The 21,757-nt window shown below is 36.4% G+C and overlaps 1 protein-coding gene across 1 annotated transcript; it reads left to right on the top strand.

Annotated features, from left to right (window-relative positions):
• Nucleotides 1-2,200: 2,200 nt before the first annotated feature.
• LOC105971976 (uncharacterized) lies at nucleotides 2,201-20,986 on the top strand. Its single transcript, XM_088811651.1, has 2 exons — nucleotides 2,201-5,103; nucleotides 20,353-20,986. The coding sequence occupies exons 1-2, from the start codon at nucleotides 2,412-2,414 to the stop codon at nucleotides 20,568-20,570; spliced, it is 2,910 nt and encodes a 969-aa protein (XP_088667777.1). The 5' UTR covers nucleotides 2,201-2,411; the 3' UTR covers nucleotides 20,571-20,986.
• The last annotated feature ends 771 nt before the right edge of the window (nucleotides 20,987-21,757 follow it).

The raw sequence follows: 21,757 nt of genomic DNA, 5'->3' as shown, positions 1-21,757 counted from the left end.
AGATTATTTTTTTTTAGAAATTAGGAATGAATGGTTTGACTTTAAAATATTATTTTTTACATTTTTATAGTATTTTTATTATGTAGATATATATATATTTTATTATTTTTAATAGTTGGTTAAATATTGTACGATACAATAACGATACAATACGATACACGGAGGAAAACGATACGCCGATATTTTCCGATTCGATAACCATGATCCAATCCAATCCAATCTAATCCAATATTAGGTAACCGAGTGAGCCCTTAACTAAACACGGATTTTGTTAACCAAATATTTTACTAATCTCTACTACTTAGTTAATAATTGTGCCATAAAACGTCTGAAGCGACTAGTTTGGGCAAGACAGTCCCGCACACCAGCCCAGCCGGTGCCGCACGTCAGAAAAATTTCGGACCCGAAAAAAAAAATCCAAATTTTACGAGGACGTAGGAAATTGAATTTGGCACGGTGGTTGTCGGGACTGTTTGGTCAGATTTCGAGATTTGCTTAGAAAACGTTGGGAACGACTAATTTGGGCAAGACAGTCCCGTCCACCGGCCCAACCGATACTGCACACCAGCCAGGCAATCCCGCACACCAGTCAGGCAGTCGCTCACACCGACTAGCTAGTAAGCAAACAAGGCCTAATTAAACTATAATCAATAGGTACGGCGATAAATGCAATAAAGTATCATCGATCATATATATAAATTTCTGGTTCCTTTTGAGTCGATGGAATTTCTATATATGTGGTAGCACTTTGCTAATTAGATAGAGAGGTACATTATTACTAAATCTAAATATTTAATTTTATAAAGTTTTTAACATAACTTTTGACTCATACTCCATTCCTTCATGCCTACTCTTCCACCCGTCTTCATCTTCACAATTCATGAATCTAAATATCATTTTTTTAATTTTTTTTTGGATTTCTTTACTAATCATCTTTTCCTACACATTAATATATTATTTATAATTTATAAATGTGTAGGAAAAGATGAATAGGGCTTGTCATTATATTTTTCATACTTTTTTTTGCTATAACAAAAAATGCTGCCCTTTTTTTTGTTCCCGTCTCCATTTGAATTCGATTTACATTTTCATTTAATACTTTTTTTTGTTCCCGTCTCCATTTGAATTCAATTTACATTTTCATTTAATACTTAATTTTTCATTTAATAAATAAATAAATAAATCTTCTGACCGAATATGTTGATACCATACATAATTGAACTCGATACTCAAATATGTCGATTAAGAGACTTCAAAATTATTTCTGATTGACGTGAACATACAAAAAACGGTGGTAAAAAATTGAGGTGAAAAATGTAACAAAATTTCAGAATTTCGCCAGTTTGATCCGATTTTTTTTTTTTAAATAATTTTTAGGGATGCAAGTTGGACCCACAAATCCGTTAAATCGGTTAAAACCGTAAAACCATCAAGATGAATGGGTCTTAATATGAACCAGATCCGCTCGGTTTAATTTGGTCTAAAACATGTTCATGTTGTTTATAAACTCGTCCTGCCCCGCCATACAAAATGCGGTTGTTTTGTTTATATAATGTATTCTAATAAATTAATCTCATATATAAAAGTAAGAAACGTTAGGTCAATCTAAGAAATCCTGATGATATATTTGTAAAAAATATTAAATAAATTATTATTATTTTTTTTCATTTCCTATTTTCCAGTTTTTTTTTTCTCTAATAACTTTCATAGCAAATCAAATTTGCTATGAATTTTTTTTTCATCTCCTATTTTCCAATTTTTTCTCTCACTTTCATAGTAAATCAAAATTTGCAAATCCACTAACAAAATCCTAATACGAATAGAATTTTTTTTTCTATCTCTTTTACAGAAATCAATGTGGATTTATTTGTTAATACAATTTAATTATTATATACTTATTTTTTTCATTTATGCATTCCCGTGCATTGCATGGGGAGAATTGCTAGTAATATATAATACATAAATGAATTAACAATTTATGATAATAAATATATGATCCATAAAATTAGTAATTTGTATTTTGTGTATCATATATATAAACCTAATAAATACAATTATGAAATTACAATACATAAATGAATTAAAAAATTATGATAATAATATATGATCTATAAAATTATTAATCTGTATTTTGTGTATCAAATATAGTAACGACAAAAACAGAGAAAAGAAAAGAAGGATAAAAAGAAGAAAAGGAAGAGAGAAATGAAAGAGGTAAAAGTTATACATACATATGCCTTTCCATGGAAGCAACCTATGTATTTAAAGGACAAGAAAGAAAATAGGAAAATTCATACATTATTAAAAAAAAAAAAAAACATTCTTACACCATTTTTTTATATGAATTTTTTCATATAATTTTTACAAAACTTCTTACACATCATATTCTATACCAATCTATATATTCAGTTATGTTCTTCATTCTTCTCAAGATGCGTTTGTACGACGACAACAAGCATCGTCATCTCCTCGTGATGATAATTAGTGCAGTTTTCTTGATGAGTTTGGCGCCTCGGACGAAGTCTTACGACATGACGGATGCCGAAATCTTGCTCCGTGTCAAGAACGACAGGCTCAACGGGAAACCCGACGACTGGCTCGAGTCAACTCACGATTCGCCATGCAATTGGACCGGCATTTCTTGTGACCGCCGGAGCAACAAGGTACTTGCCATAGATCTATCAAGTATGAACATTTCCGGGGCTTTTCCGGCGGAGTTTTGTTTAATTGCTACTCTTGAGTATCTAGATATCTCCGATAATAATCTTAGCGGAAGTATTAGAAGTGATTCTCTTTCTCGATGTTCTCGTCTTTCTAGCCTAAACATTTCTTGCAATTACTTCGATGGTAGCTTGCCGGACTTTTCTGTGCCGTTTCTTAATTTGACAATCTTGGATCTTTCTGACAATAATTTTATCGGTGAAGTCCCTGCGAGTTTTGCCAACTTACGTAGGCTTCACTTTCTATCTCTTGCTTCCAACTTGTTAAACGGGTCGATCCCCGAGTTTTTGTCCACTTTAACGGAGTTAACCGAGTTAGTACTGGCTATAAATCCTTTTCGTCCAAGTCCCCTGCCACCGAGCATCGGACGACTCACGAAACTCGAGATCCTTATAGCATCATTAGCGAATCTGGCCGGAGAAATCCCAGAATCTGTCGGGGATCTCGTTTCTATAAAAAACTTTGACGTCTCCCAGAATAACCTCGTGGGAAAAATCCCCGAAACTATTGGCAATCTCGTTTTCATAAAAAACTTCGACGTATCCCATAACAACCTCGTGGGAAAAATCCCGGAAGCCATTGGATGTTTGAAAAACGTGGAACAAATAGAATTGCATTACAACAAACTCTCTGGTCCTTTGCCGGACACTTTCTCCGAGCTTGTTCTTTTGCGTCGCTTCGACGCCACACGGAATAATCTCACCGGAACAATACCCGAAACTCTTGCTGCTTTGCCCGTGGAATCCCTTCATCTCAGCTTTAACTTCTTGCAAGGCGAAATACCTACAAGTTTGGCTCTAAATCCAGCACTCTATCAGCTAAGGCTCTTCGGAAACAATCTCACCGGAGCTCTGCCAGAATCCCTGGGCATGCACTCGCAGATTGAAGAAATTGACGTGGCAAACAACAATCTGGAAGGCCCGCTACCCCGGAACTTGTGCTACGGAAAAAATCTTCAAAGACTGATACTTTTCGGAAATAGGTTTTCGGGTCAAATACCCAATTCTTACGCAGAGTGCATGAGTTTAACCTACGTGCGAGTTCATGACAATAGATTATTCGGGCCGGTTCCCGATGGGATGTGGGGCTTCGCCGGGCTCTATCACATTGAATTAACAAATAATAGTTTGCAAGGGACTATTTCAACATCGATTTCGAATGCAAAAGGCCTCCAACAATTGCTCATTTCCGGCAATAATTTCTCCGGCAAGTTTCCAGATGATATATGTGTTTTGCCGGAGTTGAGAAGATTCCATTCGAGCATGAACCGATTTTCCGGTAACCTGCCTTCTTGCATGTACAAGTTGACGAAATTGGAAGAGCTTCTCCTTCAACAGAACATGTTCACCGGTGTGATCCCAGAAAATGTTAGTGTTAATTGGAAAGAGTTGACACAATTGGATTTGTCGGGAAATAGATTATCTGGCGCCATTCCAACGGATTTGGGAAGCTTGCCGAGTCTGACAGTCCTCAATATGTCCAACAATCAGTTGAGTGGCGAAATTCCGACGGAGTTGACGAAACTCAAACTCGACGAGTTTGACATCTCGTACAATCGGCTTCAAGGGAAAGTGCCGTTGAGTTTCGACACTAAATTTTTCCTACCTAGTCTAATCGGCAATCCGGACTTGTGTGGTTCTACAAAACCCCTCCCTCCATGCTCAAGATATATCACTAAACCGGCCTCACACTTGGCAATTCTACCATCTTTGGCAGTACTTGTCATTGTCTCACTCATCTGCCTCTTCCTCACCAAAAACAAGAAATCAGACAATCCCGAAACTAATAGTAATCAGTCTTGGCAGATTACCCTATTCACCAAAATCGGGTTCAATCCCGAAGAAGTTTTAACCTCGTTGAAAGAAGAAAATCTCATTGGCTTTGGCGGGTCGGGTCGAGTTTACCGAGTCGATTTGGAAGCGGGGCAGACGGTGGCTGCTAAGTGGCTATGGGCGAACAGAGGTTCTTTAACACAGTCCGAGAGAGAGTTCAATTCTGAGGTTGGAATATTGGGAAGAATTAGGCACATTAATGTTGTTCGGTTGCTATTCAGTGGGATAAATGACGAACGTAAGGTGTTGGTCTACGAGTACTTGGTGAATGGGAGTTTGGGTGAAGCTTTGCATGGCAATCGGGAAGGTGGGCTGGTGCTCGATTGGCCCAAACGGTTCGACATTGCAATCGGGGCGGCACACGGACTCGCTTATTTACACAATGACTGTGTGCCTCCGATTCTGCATAGGGATTTTAAGTCGAGCAATATTCTACTCGATGAGGATTTGAGGCCGAAATTAGCTGATTTCGGCTTGGCCAAGGCACTGAAGAATGAGGGAGATCAAGCCATGTCTCGTTTCGTTGGTAGTTACGGATATATTGCACCAGGTAAACTGTTAAATTCATTTTAAATTTTTAATTATTTATTTATTCATAAATATTTGTATATGATACGACCTTTACAATCCAAACATGTTGCAGAATGTGCCTACACCACAAATGTGACCGAGAAGAGCGATGTATTTAGCTTCGGCGTAGTACTGCTTGAGTTGATTACCGGTAAAAAGCCAAACGACCCGTTTTTTGGAGCGAACAGAAATATTGTGAAGTGGGTAAAGCAAATTCGTTCATTCTCATCTACAAGACGAGGAAGTGGACATTATAACGAGATCGAAGAGGCGGGTTGTTTGGATCAGCTCATAGATAGTCGAATGAACAAAGAAACAATCGAACATGAAGAAGTGGAGAATGTTCTTAATGTTGCTATGTTATGCACCGCCGATTCCCCGACCTGCAGGCCCTCCATGGCTAGGGTTCTTGAATTTTTAGAAGTTAGTTAGTTTGTTACACGACTAGTGGTTGTATATCGTAATCGTAATTGGTTCTTGTAAATCAACAAGCATTTTAATTGGAGGTCTTTTTTTACTGTTTATCGTATGGATCGTAGTTGGTGTTGTAGTATATATTCGTCGTAATCTGTTCGTATAAACTGAAGTTTCGATTGTTTACCTATGTATTTCTTCACAACTTGCCGCATTAAGATTGTGAAACTCAAATTTTCCAATCATTAATATTTGTATTTTGTTTGAATTGTGTAAATCTCAGCTTCTCCAAACTCTGTTCTTCATTCATTCTCTTTCTGCAAAAAAATAAATAAAATTAGGACTTCCATTAAGCAATTTAATGTTGGTGAAATGACATCGTTAGATACGTGAATTAGGGGTTAATATTGGGGCGAAAATGAATTAGGGCTGATTATTGAGCCGAGCCCAAGCGAAGGAAATGGGCCTTATGTATAGAAGGATTTGGGCCTCTAGAATTTCAACAAATATAAAATCAAATGACTCCACAATTTTAGGAGATGATTCGTCAATATTTGACCAAATTGTGGTAGACTAGTTAGTAATTTCCATATTCATTGTAAAAATAATCAAGTAATTCCCTAAAAAAATTTGAAATCAAATTTCCCACCCTCATCCAATTGCATATTCAACTATATTTACATTTACCATAAAAATAATTCCCTCAAATCGATATAATAAATAAACAAATCAATACATAGAGAATGGAGATAGTTTGTTAATTAATTGTTACTCATCCACCAAATTCTTCCATTGACATATATGTTGAAGCAAATTATATGAGCCCCACACACAATACACTTTTCATTCCCTATGTATGAGAGAGAGAGAGAGAGAGAGAGAGAGAGAGAGAGAGAGAGAGAGAGAGAGAGAGTAGTAAAATCCTATCTTTCTCTCTTATCACTACTTTCCCCCTCTCCACCCCCACCGGCCCACCCTCCACCCCCACCCAAAAACAAACCATGTTGTAAATTATATAAAGAGTGAGTGTATTAGCAAAAATAATAATAAATAAATAAAGAAGTGAAGAGAAGAGTTTAATACATCAATGGAGTTTGATCTTGAAAATCCATTTCCACCATCAAAGGAAAAAATCCCTTCACTATTCAATATCGAAAATGATCACATGCCCTCGAAGACTTACATTCAAAGCCTCGTTTTTGCATCTTCATCACTTCTCTCTCTTCGTCGAGAAATCTTCGCTTCAATTCTTGATTTTTTGCGTGATTTCGGTTCTGGTCTTATCTTGCCATTAATTACATGGATCGTTTTCTTTCCACTCATTCAATACCGGTATTACGTAAATTTAATATATATATATACATTAACATTCTCTTATAAATTATTAATTGATAAAGGTTATTCTGGTCTTTATAATGTATTTTTTTTTCGAAAATCAAGCCCCATTTATTTTCCCACAAAGAAAAGTCCCCTTTATCGAGTTTCTTAATACTTGTGTAAATTGTGAAAATAGACGATTATTAAAGAACGGAGATAGTACTTAGAGCAAATCCAATGGTAAAGTATCAAAATCAATCATCAAATATTCATTTGATACTCGTTTTATTATTTGGATACTCATTTACTCCAACCGCAAGCATTAAATGAATCATCTAATTTTAAATATAAGCATAAATATATTTAATATTGACACGTGTCAATTTTTAATTGGTTTGTTGGGTAGTTAATGATTTGATACCTCTTTTTCCAGGATGCATTTTTGCATCTCGGGAAGTTGAATATCAAAATAACTACCAATTTAATTCCCCCATTGGAGATGAAAATTTATGTTTTGGAGCATCAAAATAGAAGTTATTCCATTTAATTCCCCATTTAATTCCTCCATTGGAGTTGCTCTTACTTTCTCAAAACTTGTGCTTGCGTGGATGGATTTTGTGGTGCTTATTTTTCAACTTTTGAATAAATCTTTGATGTAACTTTAACATACAATGAGTTAAGATTTAATTAACTAAATTCTTGTGTATTTTTGTTGTGGTTGTGGCCCAAATGTGTCTTGGGCCTATAGCCCAATTTCCACCACACACACACACTTGTCTATTCGGAAAGGCCCATCCAGACTAATTCCAGCCCATTAGTGGGAATGTGCTAGAAGGCTTAGATCTGAACCGTTGGTTCTGGTGTGATCTCAGCCGTTCATTATAGCTGACCTTTCCTCTCCCTTGTACCCCCTTTCCCGTTTTGTGCCCTAGACAATATCTGCTCTCTCCTTTGGTCCCCCTCTGCTTCTTTCTTCTTTTGCTCCAGCAACCATGGGCCATTCGCCGCCGTCCTTGGCCGTGCTTGTCCCAGTGGTTGTCTCTTCAACGGCTCCTTTTGACTGGAGTCCCTATTTAATGCGGAGAGATGTGTGGCAGAGGGTAAGACCTAGATTGAAACCCTAAATTCAAACACCTTGCCTTCTTCTTCTGTGAGTTGGGTCTGTGGTGAGTGGGTAAGAAGCTGAGTGCATCTTCTTCGTGGTCTTACTGATAATCTGGGTGGTTTAAGGGGTTTGAGTGCAGAGAGAGGATTGGTTCTGAGTATGGTGCAATCCTAGACTGTGTGTGTGTGTGTAACAGTGGATACCTTTGTGGATCTGTGTGTGTGAATTGGTTTGGAAGACTGAGCTGTCTTCAATCTCATACTTCTGTTTTCATACATTCATATTTATTTATCTTGTGATTTTACTAACATCTATTTTGAGTGTTTCATATTGTAAGCTTTCTTCGGGTAGAATCCCTACAGTGGTATCAAGAGCTTGGTTGCTCGAAGATCTGCTTGAAGAAGGCTTACAGAACCTAACTGGGTTCTGATAAGGTAAGTCACTCTGAAACCCTAGTTTTTCGTTTCCTGGTTTATTCCTGTGGAGGTTGGGAGCCCTGTGTGGCATTGAGTTGGCCCTGTGTGGCGTGGAGGCCCTGTGTGGCACTACTTGGCCCTGTGTGGCAGATGTGCTCATACTTGATTTATTTTTCCAGCTTTCTATGTGGTTTATTTTTCCGCAATTATTCCTACTGTTAGTGTAGCTTAGGATTGCTCTCAGCAAACCCTTTCTTGTCCGGACCACCTAGTGTCGCAGGAATCTGGAAAGGGGGGGGCAATCTGATTATCTATTGTGTTACTCTGTATTTCTGTGTGATTCTGTGTGATTTCTGTGTGATTCTGTGTGATTTCTGTGTGATTCTGTGTGATTTCTTGTGATTCTGTGCCTTTCATCTGTGTGAATCATGAATGCATATCCTCTTGCTCCTTTTGATGGGAGAGGTGACTTTTCTATATGGCAACAGAAAATGAAAGGTGTTTTAGTTCAGCAAAAATGTTTTAAAGCTATTACTCTAAACTATGAAGATACCACACCTGCTGCTAAGAAAGCTGAATTTGATGAACTTGCTTACTCTTTGATGATCTTGAATTTGAGTGATTCTGTGATTAGAAAATTAGGAAAGCAAGATGATGCTAAAGCTTTATGGGAAAAACTGCAAGATCTGTACACTGAAACCTCTTTGCCCTCAAAAATGTTTTTACTTGAAAAGTTTTTCAGATTTAAACTGGATTTGAGTAAAGATATAGATGAGAATCTGGATATTTTTACAAAGCTAGTTCAGGACATTAAATTAACTGGAGATAAAAACATTGATGATTATACTCCTATTGTGCTTTTAAATGCAATTCCTGACACTTATAGTGATGTAAAATCTGCTATTAAGTATGGTAGAGATCAGGTTACTCTTGACACTGTCATAAATGGTTTGAAAAGCAAAGAACTGGATTTAAGAACCAATAAGGGTCACAAATCTTTTGGTGATGTTAACTTTGTGAAAGGAAAGCCTAAATTCAAGTTTCAACACAAGGCCTCTTCCAGTAATAACAACCAAAATCAGTCTTTTCAAAAACCTAAAAAGGGCAAAGAGTGGAGTAAGAACAAGATCAAAGGCAGAAAATGTTATAACTGTGGTAAACCTGGTCATTATGCAAATGAATGTACTGAACCTAAAAAGGATAAGAATAATGAACAGGCAAATGTTGTTGTTGACAATCTGGGTGATGTTTTCATGATTGGTGAGTCTGTGCATGACTGTGTGAACTCTGTGATTTCATCTCTATGTGATAATGATTGGATCTTTGATTCTGCATGCACACACCACATGACACCTAATAGACACCTATTTACATCCTATGTGGAACTAAAAAATGGCAATGTGTCTATGGCTGATAGCAGTGGTGTAAATGTGGTTGGTTTAGGAACTATTATCCTTAAGTTTGAATCTGGTTTTGAACTTATGCTTAAAAATGTGAGACATGTTCCTAATCTGAGTAGTAATTTGCTTTCTGTGGCTGTTCTTGAGGATAGTGGTCTGCATGGTAGTTGGGGAAATGGTTGCCAAAATATTATGAAAGGTGATCAATTTGTGTTCAAAGCTGTTAGAATGCAAAATTTGTATGTGTGTTCTGCTGAACCCTTGTTGCATGCTAATTCTGTTAAACATGATCATTCTAGCCTTTGGCATAGGAGGTTAGGTCACATTAGTGCTAAAGGGCTTGAGCTTTTGCATAAAAACAATTATCTTGACAATGACTGTGTGTCTGATCTGCCCATATGTGACTCATGCATTTTAGGAAAACAGACTAAGGTCCAATTTCCTGTGTCTCCTTTCCCTAACTCTTCAAAATGCACTGATATCCTTGAATATATACATGCTGATGTGTGGGGCCCTGCCCCTGTTCCTAGTCATGGTGGTAATAGATACTTTCTCTCTGTGGTTGATGATTTTTCCAGAAAAGTGTTTGTTTTCTTGCTGAAAAATAAATCTGATGTGTTTCAAAGATTTAAAGCATGGAAAGTTTTAATTGAAAATCAAACTGGGAAGAAAATTAAAACCTTGAGAACTGACAATGGAACTGAGTTTTGTAATGCTGAATTTGATGATATGTGTGTTGAATCTGGCATAAAGAGGCATAAAACTGTAGCTTACACCCCTCAGCAAAATGGTGTTGCTGAGAGGATGAATAGGACATTACTTGATAGAGTTAGGTCCATGTTAAATTCATCTGGCTTGTCTAAAATGTTCTGGGGTGAAGCTATTTTAACTGCTGCATATGTGATCAATAGATCACCTTCTGTGCCTCTATGTGGTGAATTACCTGAAACTAAGTGGTCTGGTATTCCTGTTAGTTTGTCTAATCTTAGAGTATTTGGTTGCTCTGCTTTTGTGCACCAGAAACATGATAAACTTGATCCCAGGTCTGTTAAATGTGTTTTCTTGGGTTATCCAGAGGGGGTTAAGGGTTATAGGTGCTGGCTTAAGGGGGAACAGGGGTTTAAAACTGTTATAAGTAGAAATGTGATATTCAATGAGAATGAGTTTCCTTGTTTGTCTGTTATTTCTTCTGAGTCTACCTCTGCTGAGGTGGAGACTTCCCCTGTTATACCTGCTCAACATGAAACTATATCTGATTCTGATAGTGAAACTGATAATAATGTGCCTGAAAATGATGTGTTTGATCAAAATGTTGATACTAATGTGCCTGATGTGGAAAATCTTGGTGATTACCAACTTGCTAGGGACAGAAGTAGAAGAAACATCATTAGGCCTCATCATTTAGATGATTATCAGCTTGCATCTTATGTGTTTCATGTCTTTGAGTCTCTGGATGGTAAAGAACCTAAGTCTTATAGGGAAGCCCTTAAATCTAATGAATCTGTGTCTTGGTTAAATGCTATGAATGAAGAAATTGAATCTTTGCATGTTAACCATACTTGGACTCTTGTGCCAAAACCAGCTGAATGTTCATTAGTTGACTGCAAATGGCTGTTTAAAGTTAAACATGAATCTGATTCACTTAGATATAAGGCTAGGCTAGTGGCTAAGGGGTTCACCCAAAGAGAAGGAATTGATTATACTGAGATATTTGCTCCTGTTGTGAAATTTACTACTGTGAGAATTATGCTTGCCTTAATTGCTCAATTTGATTGGGAGTTAAAACAAATGGATGTGAAAACTGCATTTCTCCATGGTGAATTAGATAAGCAAATATACATGAAACAGCCTGAAGGTTTTCTTGATGTGAAACATCCTGATTATGTGTGTTTATTGAAAAAATCTTTGTATGGTCTTAAGCAGTCCCCTAGACAGTGGAATAAAAGATTTGATGCATGCATGAAATCCTTAAATTTTTTGAGAAGTTCATATGACCCATGCTTGTATTTCAAACACTCTGCCAAAATTCCTGTCTTCTTGCTCCTTTATGTGGATGATATGCTTCTGACCAGCCCTTGTATTAAAACAATCAATTATGTCATTAAATGTCTTAGTGATGAATTTGACATGAAATTGCTTGGAAATGCTAAAAGAATACTTGGCATGGACATAATCAGAGATAGAAAAGGCTGTTCATTGTTTCTTAATCAATCTTCTTACACTGAAAAAATCCTTGAGAAATTTTCTATGCAATCTGCAAAACCTGTATATGTTCCTCTTGCTGCCCATTTTGTGTTAAGTAGGGAACAGTCTCCCAAGACTGAACCTGAAATGTCTGAGATGAAAAATGTGCCTTATGCAAATGCTATAGGGTCTGTTATGTACTTAATGGTCAGCACAAGACCAGATATTGCTTACTCTGTGAGTTATTTGAGTAGGTATATGTCTAATCCAGGTTTGCCTCATTGGGAGGCTCTTAAGTGGTTGCTTAGGTATTTGAAAGGTTCTGTTAAACTTGGTTTGCTGTTTTCTAAGTGTAAAACTGAGAGTGAACTCTGTGGGTATGTGGACTCTAATTTTGCAAATTGTAGAGATAGCAGAAAATCATCTACTTCTTATGTGTTTACTTTGAATGGTTCCTGTGTAAGCTGGAAATCTCAGCTTCAAAGCATTGTGGCTCTGTCTACTACTGAGGCAGAATATGTTGCCACAACTGAGGCTTTCAAAGAAGCTATCTGGCTTAAAGGCTTGCTGATTGAAATTGGTTTTTACAGGAACAAAGTGGTAGTGTTTTCTGACAGTCAGTCTGGTATACAATTGTGCAAAAACCCTGTCTTCCATGATAGAACTAAGCATATTGAGATTAAATTTCACTTTATTAGAAGTATTGTGGAAGAAGGGATTATTGACCTTGAAAAAATTCCCTCAGAGTTCAACCCTGCTGATATGGGTACTAAGTGCTTACCAGTTGAGAAATTTCGTTCTTGTTTGAAAAACTTGAACCTAATTTCCCAAGATTAAAATGTTGTGTGCTATTTCTTATTTGTTACAGTCTTTGTGACTGACTATGTGTTGTCTTTGTGACTGATTGTGTTCATGTCTTTTCTTTGTGAACTGCTACATGTTTTGTCTATGTGACATCTCCTTCTGACCTTCTATGTGAAAATCAGAAAGATATACTTGTACTACTTTGTGTTTTACCTGTATATCAAAAACAGCAATGATGACTTCCAATAAACCATAAAATTCACTAATGATACACTTTGGTCCAAGGTGGAGATTTGTTGTGGTTGTGGCCCAAATGTGTCTTGGGCCTATAGCCCAATTTCCACCACACACACACACTTGTCTATTCGGAAAGGCCCATCCAGACTAATTCCAGCCCATTAGTGGGAATGTGCTAGAAGGCTTAGATCTGAACCGTTGGTTCTGGTGTGATCTCAGCCGTTCATTATAGCTGACCTTTCCTCTCCCTTGTACCCCCTTTCCCGTTTTGTGCCCTAGACAATATCTGCTCTCTCCTTTGGTCCCCCTCTGCTTCTTTCTTCTTTTGCTCCAGCAACCATGGGCCATTCGCCGCCGTCCTTGGCCGTGCTTGTCCCAGTGGTTGTCTCTTCAACGGCTCCTTTTGACTGGAGTCCCTATTTAATGCGGAGAGATGTGTGGCAGAGGGTAAGACCTAGATTGAAACCCTAAATTCAAACACCTTGCCTTCTTCTTCTGTGAGTTGGGTCTGTGGTGAGTGGGTAAGAAGCTGAGTGCATCTTCTTCGTGGTCTTACTGATAATCTGGGTGGTTTAAGGGGTTTGAGTGCAGAGAGAGGATTGGTTCTGAGTATGGTGCAATCCTAGACTGTGTGTGTGTGTGTAACAGTGGATACCTTTGTGGATCTGTGTGTGTGAATTGGTTTGGAAGACTGAGCTGTCTTCAATCTCATACTTCTGTTTTCATACATTCATATTTATTTATCTTGTGATTTTACTAACATCTATTTTGAGTGTTTCATATTGTAAGCTTTCTTCGGGTAGAATCCCTACAATTTTTAAGTTCGGATATACGTTAAAGTCTCCACCTTGTTTAAACCAAAGCGGGATCGTTAGTTTTTGCCAATATCTTGAGGGAAAAATTAGAAATTTCAAGTGTAATAAATAATTATTACTATTATAAAATAATCAAATTATCTCGACAAGTATAATATAAAATATTGATGCGTCATGAAAGCGCGAAAATAATCAATTTCTATGAATTAGTTCTAAAGAAATAATAAATCTGAAATACACCAAAAATTAGAGAACGTATATGACCAGTCACCTTAATGCAAAAACGTTTCAAATTGTAATTGTTAGGGACTTAAATGTAATTATGTACTAGTACATTAGGGCCTAATAAAGTATACAAAATAAGAAATATTATCATAGATGAACACGAGTGATGTACAAAAACACGAAAACTAAAAAATAAGAGAGTTTATAAATTTAAACCCGGTTCTCCGACATAAAAGTTATTAAGATACAAATTAGACCAAATTTCACTTTCTCCATTTACGTTGGTTTGGTATCACTTTACCCCCTTCTATTTTTGATTGCATTGATTTGATCCTCTGTACTTGAAATTTTTTCTCAACGTGCCGTTACCGTTAGTTTGCAGACATTTGACCTTAACACCGTTTAATCTAAGTTTGAAACTAAAAAAAAAAAAAAAAAAAAAAAACACCCCACCCATTTACATCAATTTATAATTTATTAATTTACAAGCCTAACAAAATTTTTTGAAATAGATCAAATATAAAAATAATATTTTCCAATATAAAATAACTATTCACTTTTTCAAGTTTCCCTTATTGCATAGATTGGGATTATTTTAGGGACCCTTCATAAGGAAATTATATATCACTAATCACCATGCTAATTATATTCTGGTGTATACCTTTTTCATTTTGAAATTAATTTGACAGATTCCTCTCGTCCACTCTGAATTATCTAAAATGCTCTTTTAAAATCTGTTTTAAACCCTAGCCAACTGACAATCATCTCTTTCTCTTCCTTTCTCAACTCTCAGATTCAAATTCCGCCCAACATATCTTCAACCGGTAAAGTTGCTTCCCGGAGTCATAACTCTTTCTCCAGTGGTCGTGATTCGATGGTTTAACTACCGTTGTCTCGTCGAGCTCTTTCTTTTGGTGGCGATGTGTTTCAGTTTGGAGCTCTCGATCTGTTTCTGCAATCGTTTTACAGTCAGCGCGTATTTCGACGACGGTAGGTCTCGACGGAGGTGTAATTTGTGTTTCGTCAGTCGGAATTTGACGAGCTACCTACAATTGGACTCATCTCGTCGAATCTATATTTTGGTGGAAATTTCGTTCATTGTTTTCATTTTGTTTTAATTTTTTTTTCAATTTTCTTTTTTCTTTCTTCTAAAAATATTTTGTGAATTGGCGAATTCCTCCATTCCGCAGGTATCTTACATGTGCAGTCCAGTCCAGGCAAGATTTTAGCCAAACATGAACTTTTAAGTTACAGGTGCACCGAATTAGTAAGTTGATAAGTGTTCGTTTTGCACGATTTTTGCTTATCAAATCTTCGAGTTTTGGTCTTCGTTCGTCCGAGTTTCGGCTTTATTTGTATATATTATTGCGTTTCTTGTTTTATTTCTTTTTTTTAGGTTTTGTTAGCTTTTGTTGCCAAGTCGAAGCCATTTGGAAGCGAAACCGATTTTTGAAGCCGAGAAAGTGGTCATTAAGACCCAGATCGCGATCCAGGAAAGTCGGATCGCGATCTGGATGCAAAATCCAGTAGCGAGCAAGTTCAGACCCAGATCGCGATCCAGGAAAGTCGGATCGCGATCTGGTGACAAATTCCAGTAGCATCGTGATTTTGGGGCAGATCGCGATCCGCACTTCCTGGATCGCGATCTGGGATGGCGGTTCACGTTTTTTCGAGAAGCCAGATCGCGATCCGACTTTATTGGATCGCGATCTGGCACGATTTTCGAGGGCAGATATTTTAAATAGCAAAGCTTCTTGAGGAAGCTTTGCAATTTACTATAAATAGAAGCAAGCCCTCACTCTTCGTTCTTCTTCGACTTTTTACGGTTTTCGACAGTTCTTCGCGGGAATCATCAACGGGGGTTCCGACTTGGGTTTTTCTTACGCAATTTCTTTACGTTTTGTTCTTCATTTCCTTTGTACATTCTTTTGATACTATGTTTGTTATGAACTAAGAACATTTTCTTCTAGGGCAATGAAGCCTTGTATATATTGATTTCGATCGTCATTTCTGTTATCTATTTGTCGTGTTTTGATTTCGTTTATGTTTTCCTGTATTAAATGCTTCTGATTGTGTTGATCAGCTCTCAGATTGATATTAAATATGAATGAACTCGAGAGAGGATTTCTTGTTTGAAGTTAGGAAAACATAGCTCGGGGTGTGGAAACGGAGACGTGATGCACTTCGGGTAGCCCTTAAGGACTTGGCCTAAATGCTCTCTTAATAGCAGGTTCTGAACGGAGACGTCGGACCTGTCGGTAGACTCTAACTACACTGGAGACGGGGGTTAGAGTACTTTAGCGTCTGGGTTAACGAATAGGAATGTGGCGTTAGATAACGGATTTGTAGATCGTTGTTGATTATACATAGGTGGATTTGGCCCTAGAAGTCCCTTTTAAATCAAAGTCCCCCCGCGTTGAGTTGTCGTACTTTATTTACGTACATTCCATATTTGCATGTTTACGATCTTGCATGCTTTTAAATTAGGGTTTATCACCAATCCACTTATTTACGATCGGCTAGATAATATAACGATAATATAATTACACTACTCAGCATTTGAATCTACAAGGTCCCTGTGGATCGATATCCGGAACCACTGTTCTGCAAAATGCGATACCGTATACTTGCGGTAATTTATACGTGAGGAAAACGCGTATCATAAGTCTAGGTATGATCGTGCAATTTTTTTTTGTTTGGGAGGCAAAGCGCAAAACGAGCTAAAGTACAGGGGACAAAGTGCGCTTAACCCTAAAATATAACATAGATAGGCCCCGTTTGGTTGCCAAGATAAGTCATGATTAGGTAAATAGTTGGACTTAATTTGATGTTTGGTATCCTCAATAAATTGCCGGGTCGCCCCGCCAAAATTATATAATCATGGCTTATCTTGCCTTATTTTGGCTCATCTTGCCTTCCAATGAGGTTTTTTTGTTGGACATTTCAATCTCCAATAAAATAATTGGGTCTCATTAGATTATTTAATCTCATCTTGGCTAATCTTATCTTGCCAACCAAACGGGGCCATAATATATTATGAAATTACAACAATATATCATAAAATTATATTATATATTTCTAAAAATAATTAAAATATTAGTAACTAAAATCGGATCGAAAATCAGAATTTTCCGGTAATTTTATACAGAATTCTAATTCCGTGCAAAAACAAATTGGAAAAATAGGATATCGAAATGATCGAAATTCAGTTATTTTCGAATCGGAATTGGCAGGATTCCAAAGTTCCATTCCGACACCTCTAACCACATTGCATTTTTTACTTTTCTTTTTCCTTTATTTTATTTTATGAGACATATGTTTGATGATTTTTTTTTTGTCGTCATATGTCTGATGATTTTAAAATTCTTAAAATATACTATTGAAATGATGTTTTATAATGTTAATTATAAATGTATTAAGATTATCCATACTAGCTTATTATCAAATCAAGTTAATTAATTGTTGAATTTTTAATGTATTAAATATTAAAATAATTAATAAAGATCAACCAATTAATTTGCGAAATTTAATATTATCCATTTATCTATTCTTTTATTTTATAATAAAATTCATTTGTTATTTTAAATATATATAAAACATTGTAAATTAATGTATATTTTGGTTGAACTTTATACATAATATACAAAATAATATAATTTTACATATTTTGGAATTTTCTATTATACACATAAGAGTTTAAGAGAAATATGGTCATTCTAATGATTAACATGGACAAGAATCCATACAAAGATTATATTAGTGGGCAAACATTTAACATTGTATTGGATTTTATTCTAATATTTTATTTGATCATTCGTATTACACAATAACTAGCAACTTATTTTAGATAAAATTAATCATATATATGTATAAAAGAATTAATAATGTGCAATCAATTAAATCTTAAATAGTGTAAATTATTGGTTACAATAGTAAAAATCACGTGCATTGCACATGGTAATCACGTGCATTGCACGTGGTACTAAACCGGCCTCACATACCGCAAAATCAGCCTCACACTTGGCACTTGTGGCTAGTCTACCATCTCTGGCAGTACTTGTCATGGTTTCACTCATCTGCCTCTTCCTCACCAAAAAACAAGAAATCAAACAATCGCGGAACTATTAGTAATCAGTCTTGGAAGATTACCCTATTCACCAAAATCGGGTTCAATCCCAAAGAAGTTTTAACCACGTTGAAAGAAGAAAATCTCATCAGCTTTGGTAGGCCGGGTCGAATTTACCGCATCAATTTGGTAGGGCGGCAGATGGTGGCCGCTAAGTGGCTATGGGAGAGCAGAGGTTCTTTAGGATAGTCCGAGAGTGAGTTCAGTTCTGAGGTTGGAATATTAGGAAGAATTAGGGACATTAATGTTGTTCGGTTGCTATTTAGTGGGATAAATGAAGAACGTAAGGTGTTGCTCTATGAGTATATGGTGAACGAGAGTTTGGGGGACGCTTTGCATTGCAATCTGAAAGGTGGGGTGGTGCTTGATTAGCCCAAACGGTTCGACATTACAATCAGGGTGGCACACAGATAGGGGTGGCAATTTCTCAACTTGGACCGGATCCGATCCGGATCCATGTGGATCGGATTCAAAATGATCCGGATCCAATATCAACCTATATGAATAGATTTAATGTGGATCGAATTTAGACCGATCCGGATTGGATCCAAATGGATCCATTTCATTTTTAATTCAACTTATGAGGTTGAATATCTCAACTTTTAGGATTTAATATCTCAATTTATGTAATTTAATATCTCAACTTTTAGGATTTAATATCTCAATTTATGTGGTTTAATAATTAATATATAAACTTTCAAACTCACACATTATCACACACACTTTTCATACACACACTCACACACATACGCAACTGTTTAACACACACAGCCCGTTTTACACACACACACACGCACACACACACACACACTCTGTTTTGCACACACATACACTGTTTTACACACACACACACTCTGTTTTACACACACACACACTCTGTTTTACATATACACACACACACTGTTTCACACACACACTCACATACACACACTGTTTTACACACACACACACACACACACTAAAATACACACACTGTTTTACACACACACACACACACACTCAAATACACACACTGCACACACTCACATGCACACACAGCTTCTACACACACTCACATACACACACAGCTTCTACACACACTCACATACACACACTGTTTACACACACACACACACACTCTGTTTTACACACACACACACACACACACACTCTCTGTTTTACACACACACACACACACTATTTTACACACACACACACACTCTGTTTTACACACACACACACACACACTGTTTTACACACACACACACACACTCTGTTTTGCACACACACACACACAATGTTTTACACACACACACACACACCCATACACACACAATTTCTACACACACACACACACACACACACACACACACTATTTTACGCACACACACACACTGTTTTACACACACACACACACGCATACACACACAATTTCTACACACACACACACACACATTATTTTACGCACACACACACACACACTCATACACACACACACACTATTTTACGCACACACACACACACTCACACACACACACACACACACACACACACACACTGTTTTACGCGCACACACACTGTTTTACGCGCACACACACTATTTTACGCACACACACACACACTATGTTACACACACACACACATTGTGTTACACACACACACTATTTTACGCACACACACACACTCATATACACTTTTAATTAAAATAATATTTTGACTTTTTTTTGTGAGAAAATTGTTTTGGTATTTAATTGGGTTTTGATTGGATCCAATATGATCCACTTTATTTTGTGGTTAAACTTTTAATGGATCCAGTTTTAAAAAAATATCAACTGGATCGGATCCAATTTATTTCAACTAAACTTAATCTAAACCGGATCCTTATAAACCGAACCGGATCTAATCGGATCCATGGAACCGGATCCAAATTGCCACCCCTACACACAGACTCGCTTATTTTACAATGACTGTGTGCCTCCGATTTTACATAGGGATTTTAAGTCGAGCAATATTCTGCTTGATGAGGATTTGAGGCTGAAATTAGCTGATTTCGGCTTGGCCAAGGTACTGAAGAATGAGGGAGATCAAGCCATGTCTCGTTTCGTTGGTAGTCACAGATATTCACCAGGTAAACTGTTAATTTTTTTTTTCTTTTATCTATAAATATGTGTGTATGATATGACCTTCACAATCGAAACATGTTGCAGAAAGTGCATACACGACAAAAGTGACGGAGAAGAGCGATGTGTATAGCTTCGGCGTAGTATTACTTGAGCTGATTACCGGTAAAAAGCCAAACGACTCGTTTTTTGGAGCGAACATAAATATCGTGAAGTGGGTAAAGCAAATTCGTTCATTATCATCTACAAGACGAGGAAGTGGAGATTATAACGAGATCGAGGAGGCGGCTGTTTGGATCAGCTGATAGATAATCGGATGAACAAAGAAACAATCGATCATGAGGAAGTGCAGAATGTTCTGAATGTTGCTATGTTATGCATTGCCGATTCCCCATCCCGCAGACCCTCCATAACTAGGGTTCTTGAATTCTTAGAGGTTAGTTAGTCGGTTACACGACTAGTTGTTACATTAGAAGTTTCTTTTACTGTTTACAGTATGGCCCTAAAGCTTTTCAGCTTTATCGAGATCGAACATTTAAACCAGCAAATTGAAAGTTAGTTATCATAGTTAATGTTTGTTGTATATATTCGTCGTAGAATGTTTTGTGTGAACTGAACTTTCGATTTTTACCTATGTATTTGTTGACAAGGATTTTTAGCTCCTAAAATCTTGAGCTTTTATGCAACTAGTCAAAATCTTGCAATTCTTGTTCAATAGAAAGTCTCTCTGATCTTATACTAGTAACGGGTTGAGAAATTGATTTTTTTTAAAAGGAAATTGAATTAAATGATGAAATAAATTGAAGATAAGAAAAACTCATCCAATAAAAAAATCGAGAACTGTTATGAATTTCGAAGGATTTGAAGGAAAACTTTGACTTGAGGGTTTGAAGGCAAACTTTGTAAATTTCACTACAAAAAAAGACACTTTTAGCGAGGGAGAAAATTGTCACAATAAGTGCCATTTGTCGCTAAAACTTATTGTAACGACAAATTTGTTACCTTTTGTTTGTCCTTTAAAGCTCGACGCTAGAAGTTTAGGTGACAAGTTTTCTATATTCGTTACAAATGTATTGGTAACGACCTAAGATTTGTTACAATATCTCTATTTATGGTAACAACTTGATCCTCACTAAAACTATTTAGTGTCGTTACAAATAATAAATTCGTCACCAATAGTCAAATTTGGAGTAATATTTTATATATATTTGTAATGATAATATTCGTTACAAATACCTTATGTGACAATTTTTATCCTCACAAATACTCATAATTTATTTAAAAAAATATATATTTTTGCTACCTATATAATTCTCACAAATACTATACAAATCCTTATACAAGCTTAAAATATAAAATATAAAATATAAAATATAAAATATAAAATATAAAATATAAAATATAAAATATAAAATATAAAATATAAAATATAAAATATAAAATATAAAATATAAAATATAAAATATAAAATATAAAATATAAAAACAATAAA

Source organism: Erythranthe guttata, chromosome 13 (genome assembly GCF_056151865.1).
Source record: "Erythranthe guttata isolate IM_541 chromosome 13, IM_541, whole genome shotgun sequence".
Classification (NCBI taxonomy): domain Eukaryota; kingdom Viridiplantae; phylum Streptophyta; class Magnoliopsida; order Lamiales; family Phrymaceae; genus Erythranthe; species Erythranthe guttata.
This window is presented reverse-complemented; position numbering and strand designations above follow the sequence as displayed.

Coding starts and splice junctions, on each gene's coding strand:
- LOC105971976 (XM_088811651.1), top strand. CDS start 2,412: ATGTTCTTCATTCTTCTCAAGATGCGTTTGTACGACGACAACAAGCAT. Junction 5,104..20,352: donor TTACGGATATATTGCACCAG/GTAAACTGTTAA, acceptor AACATGTTGCAG/AAAGTGCATACACGACAAAA.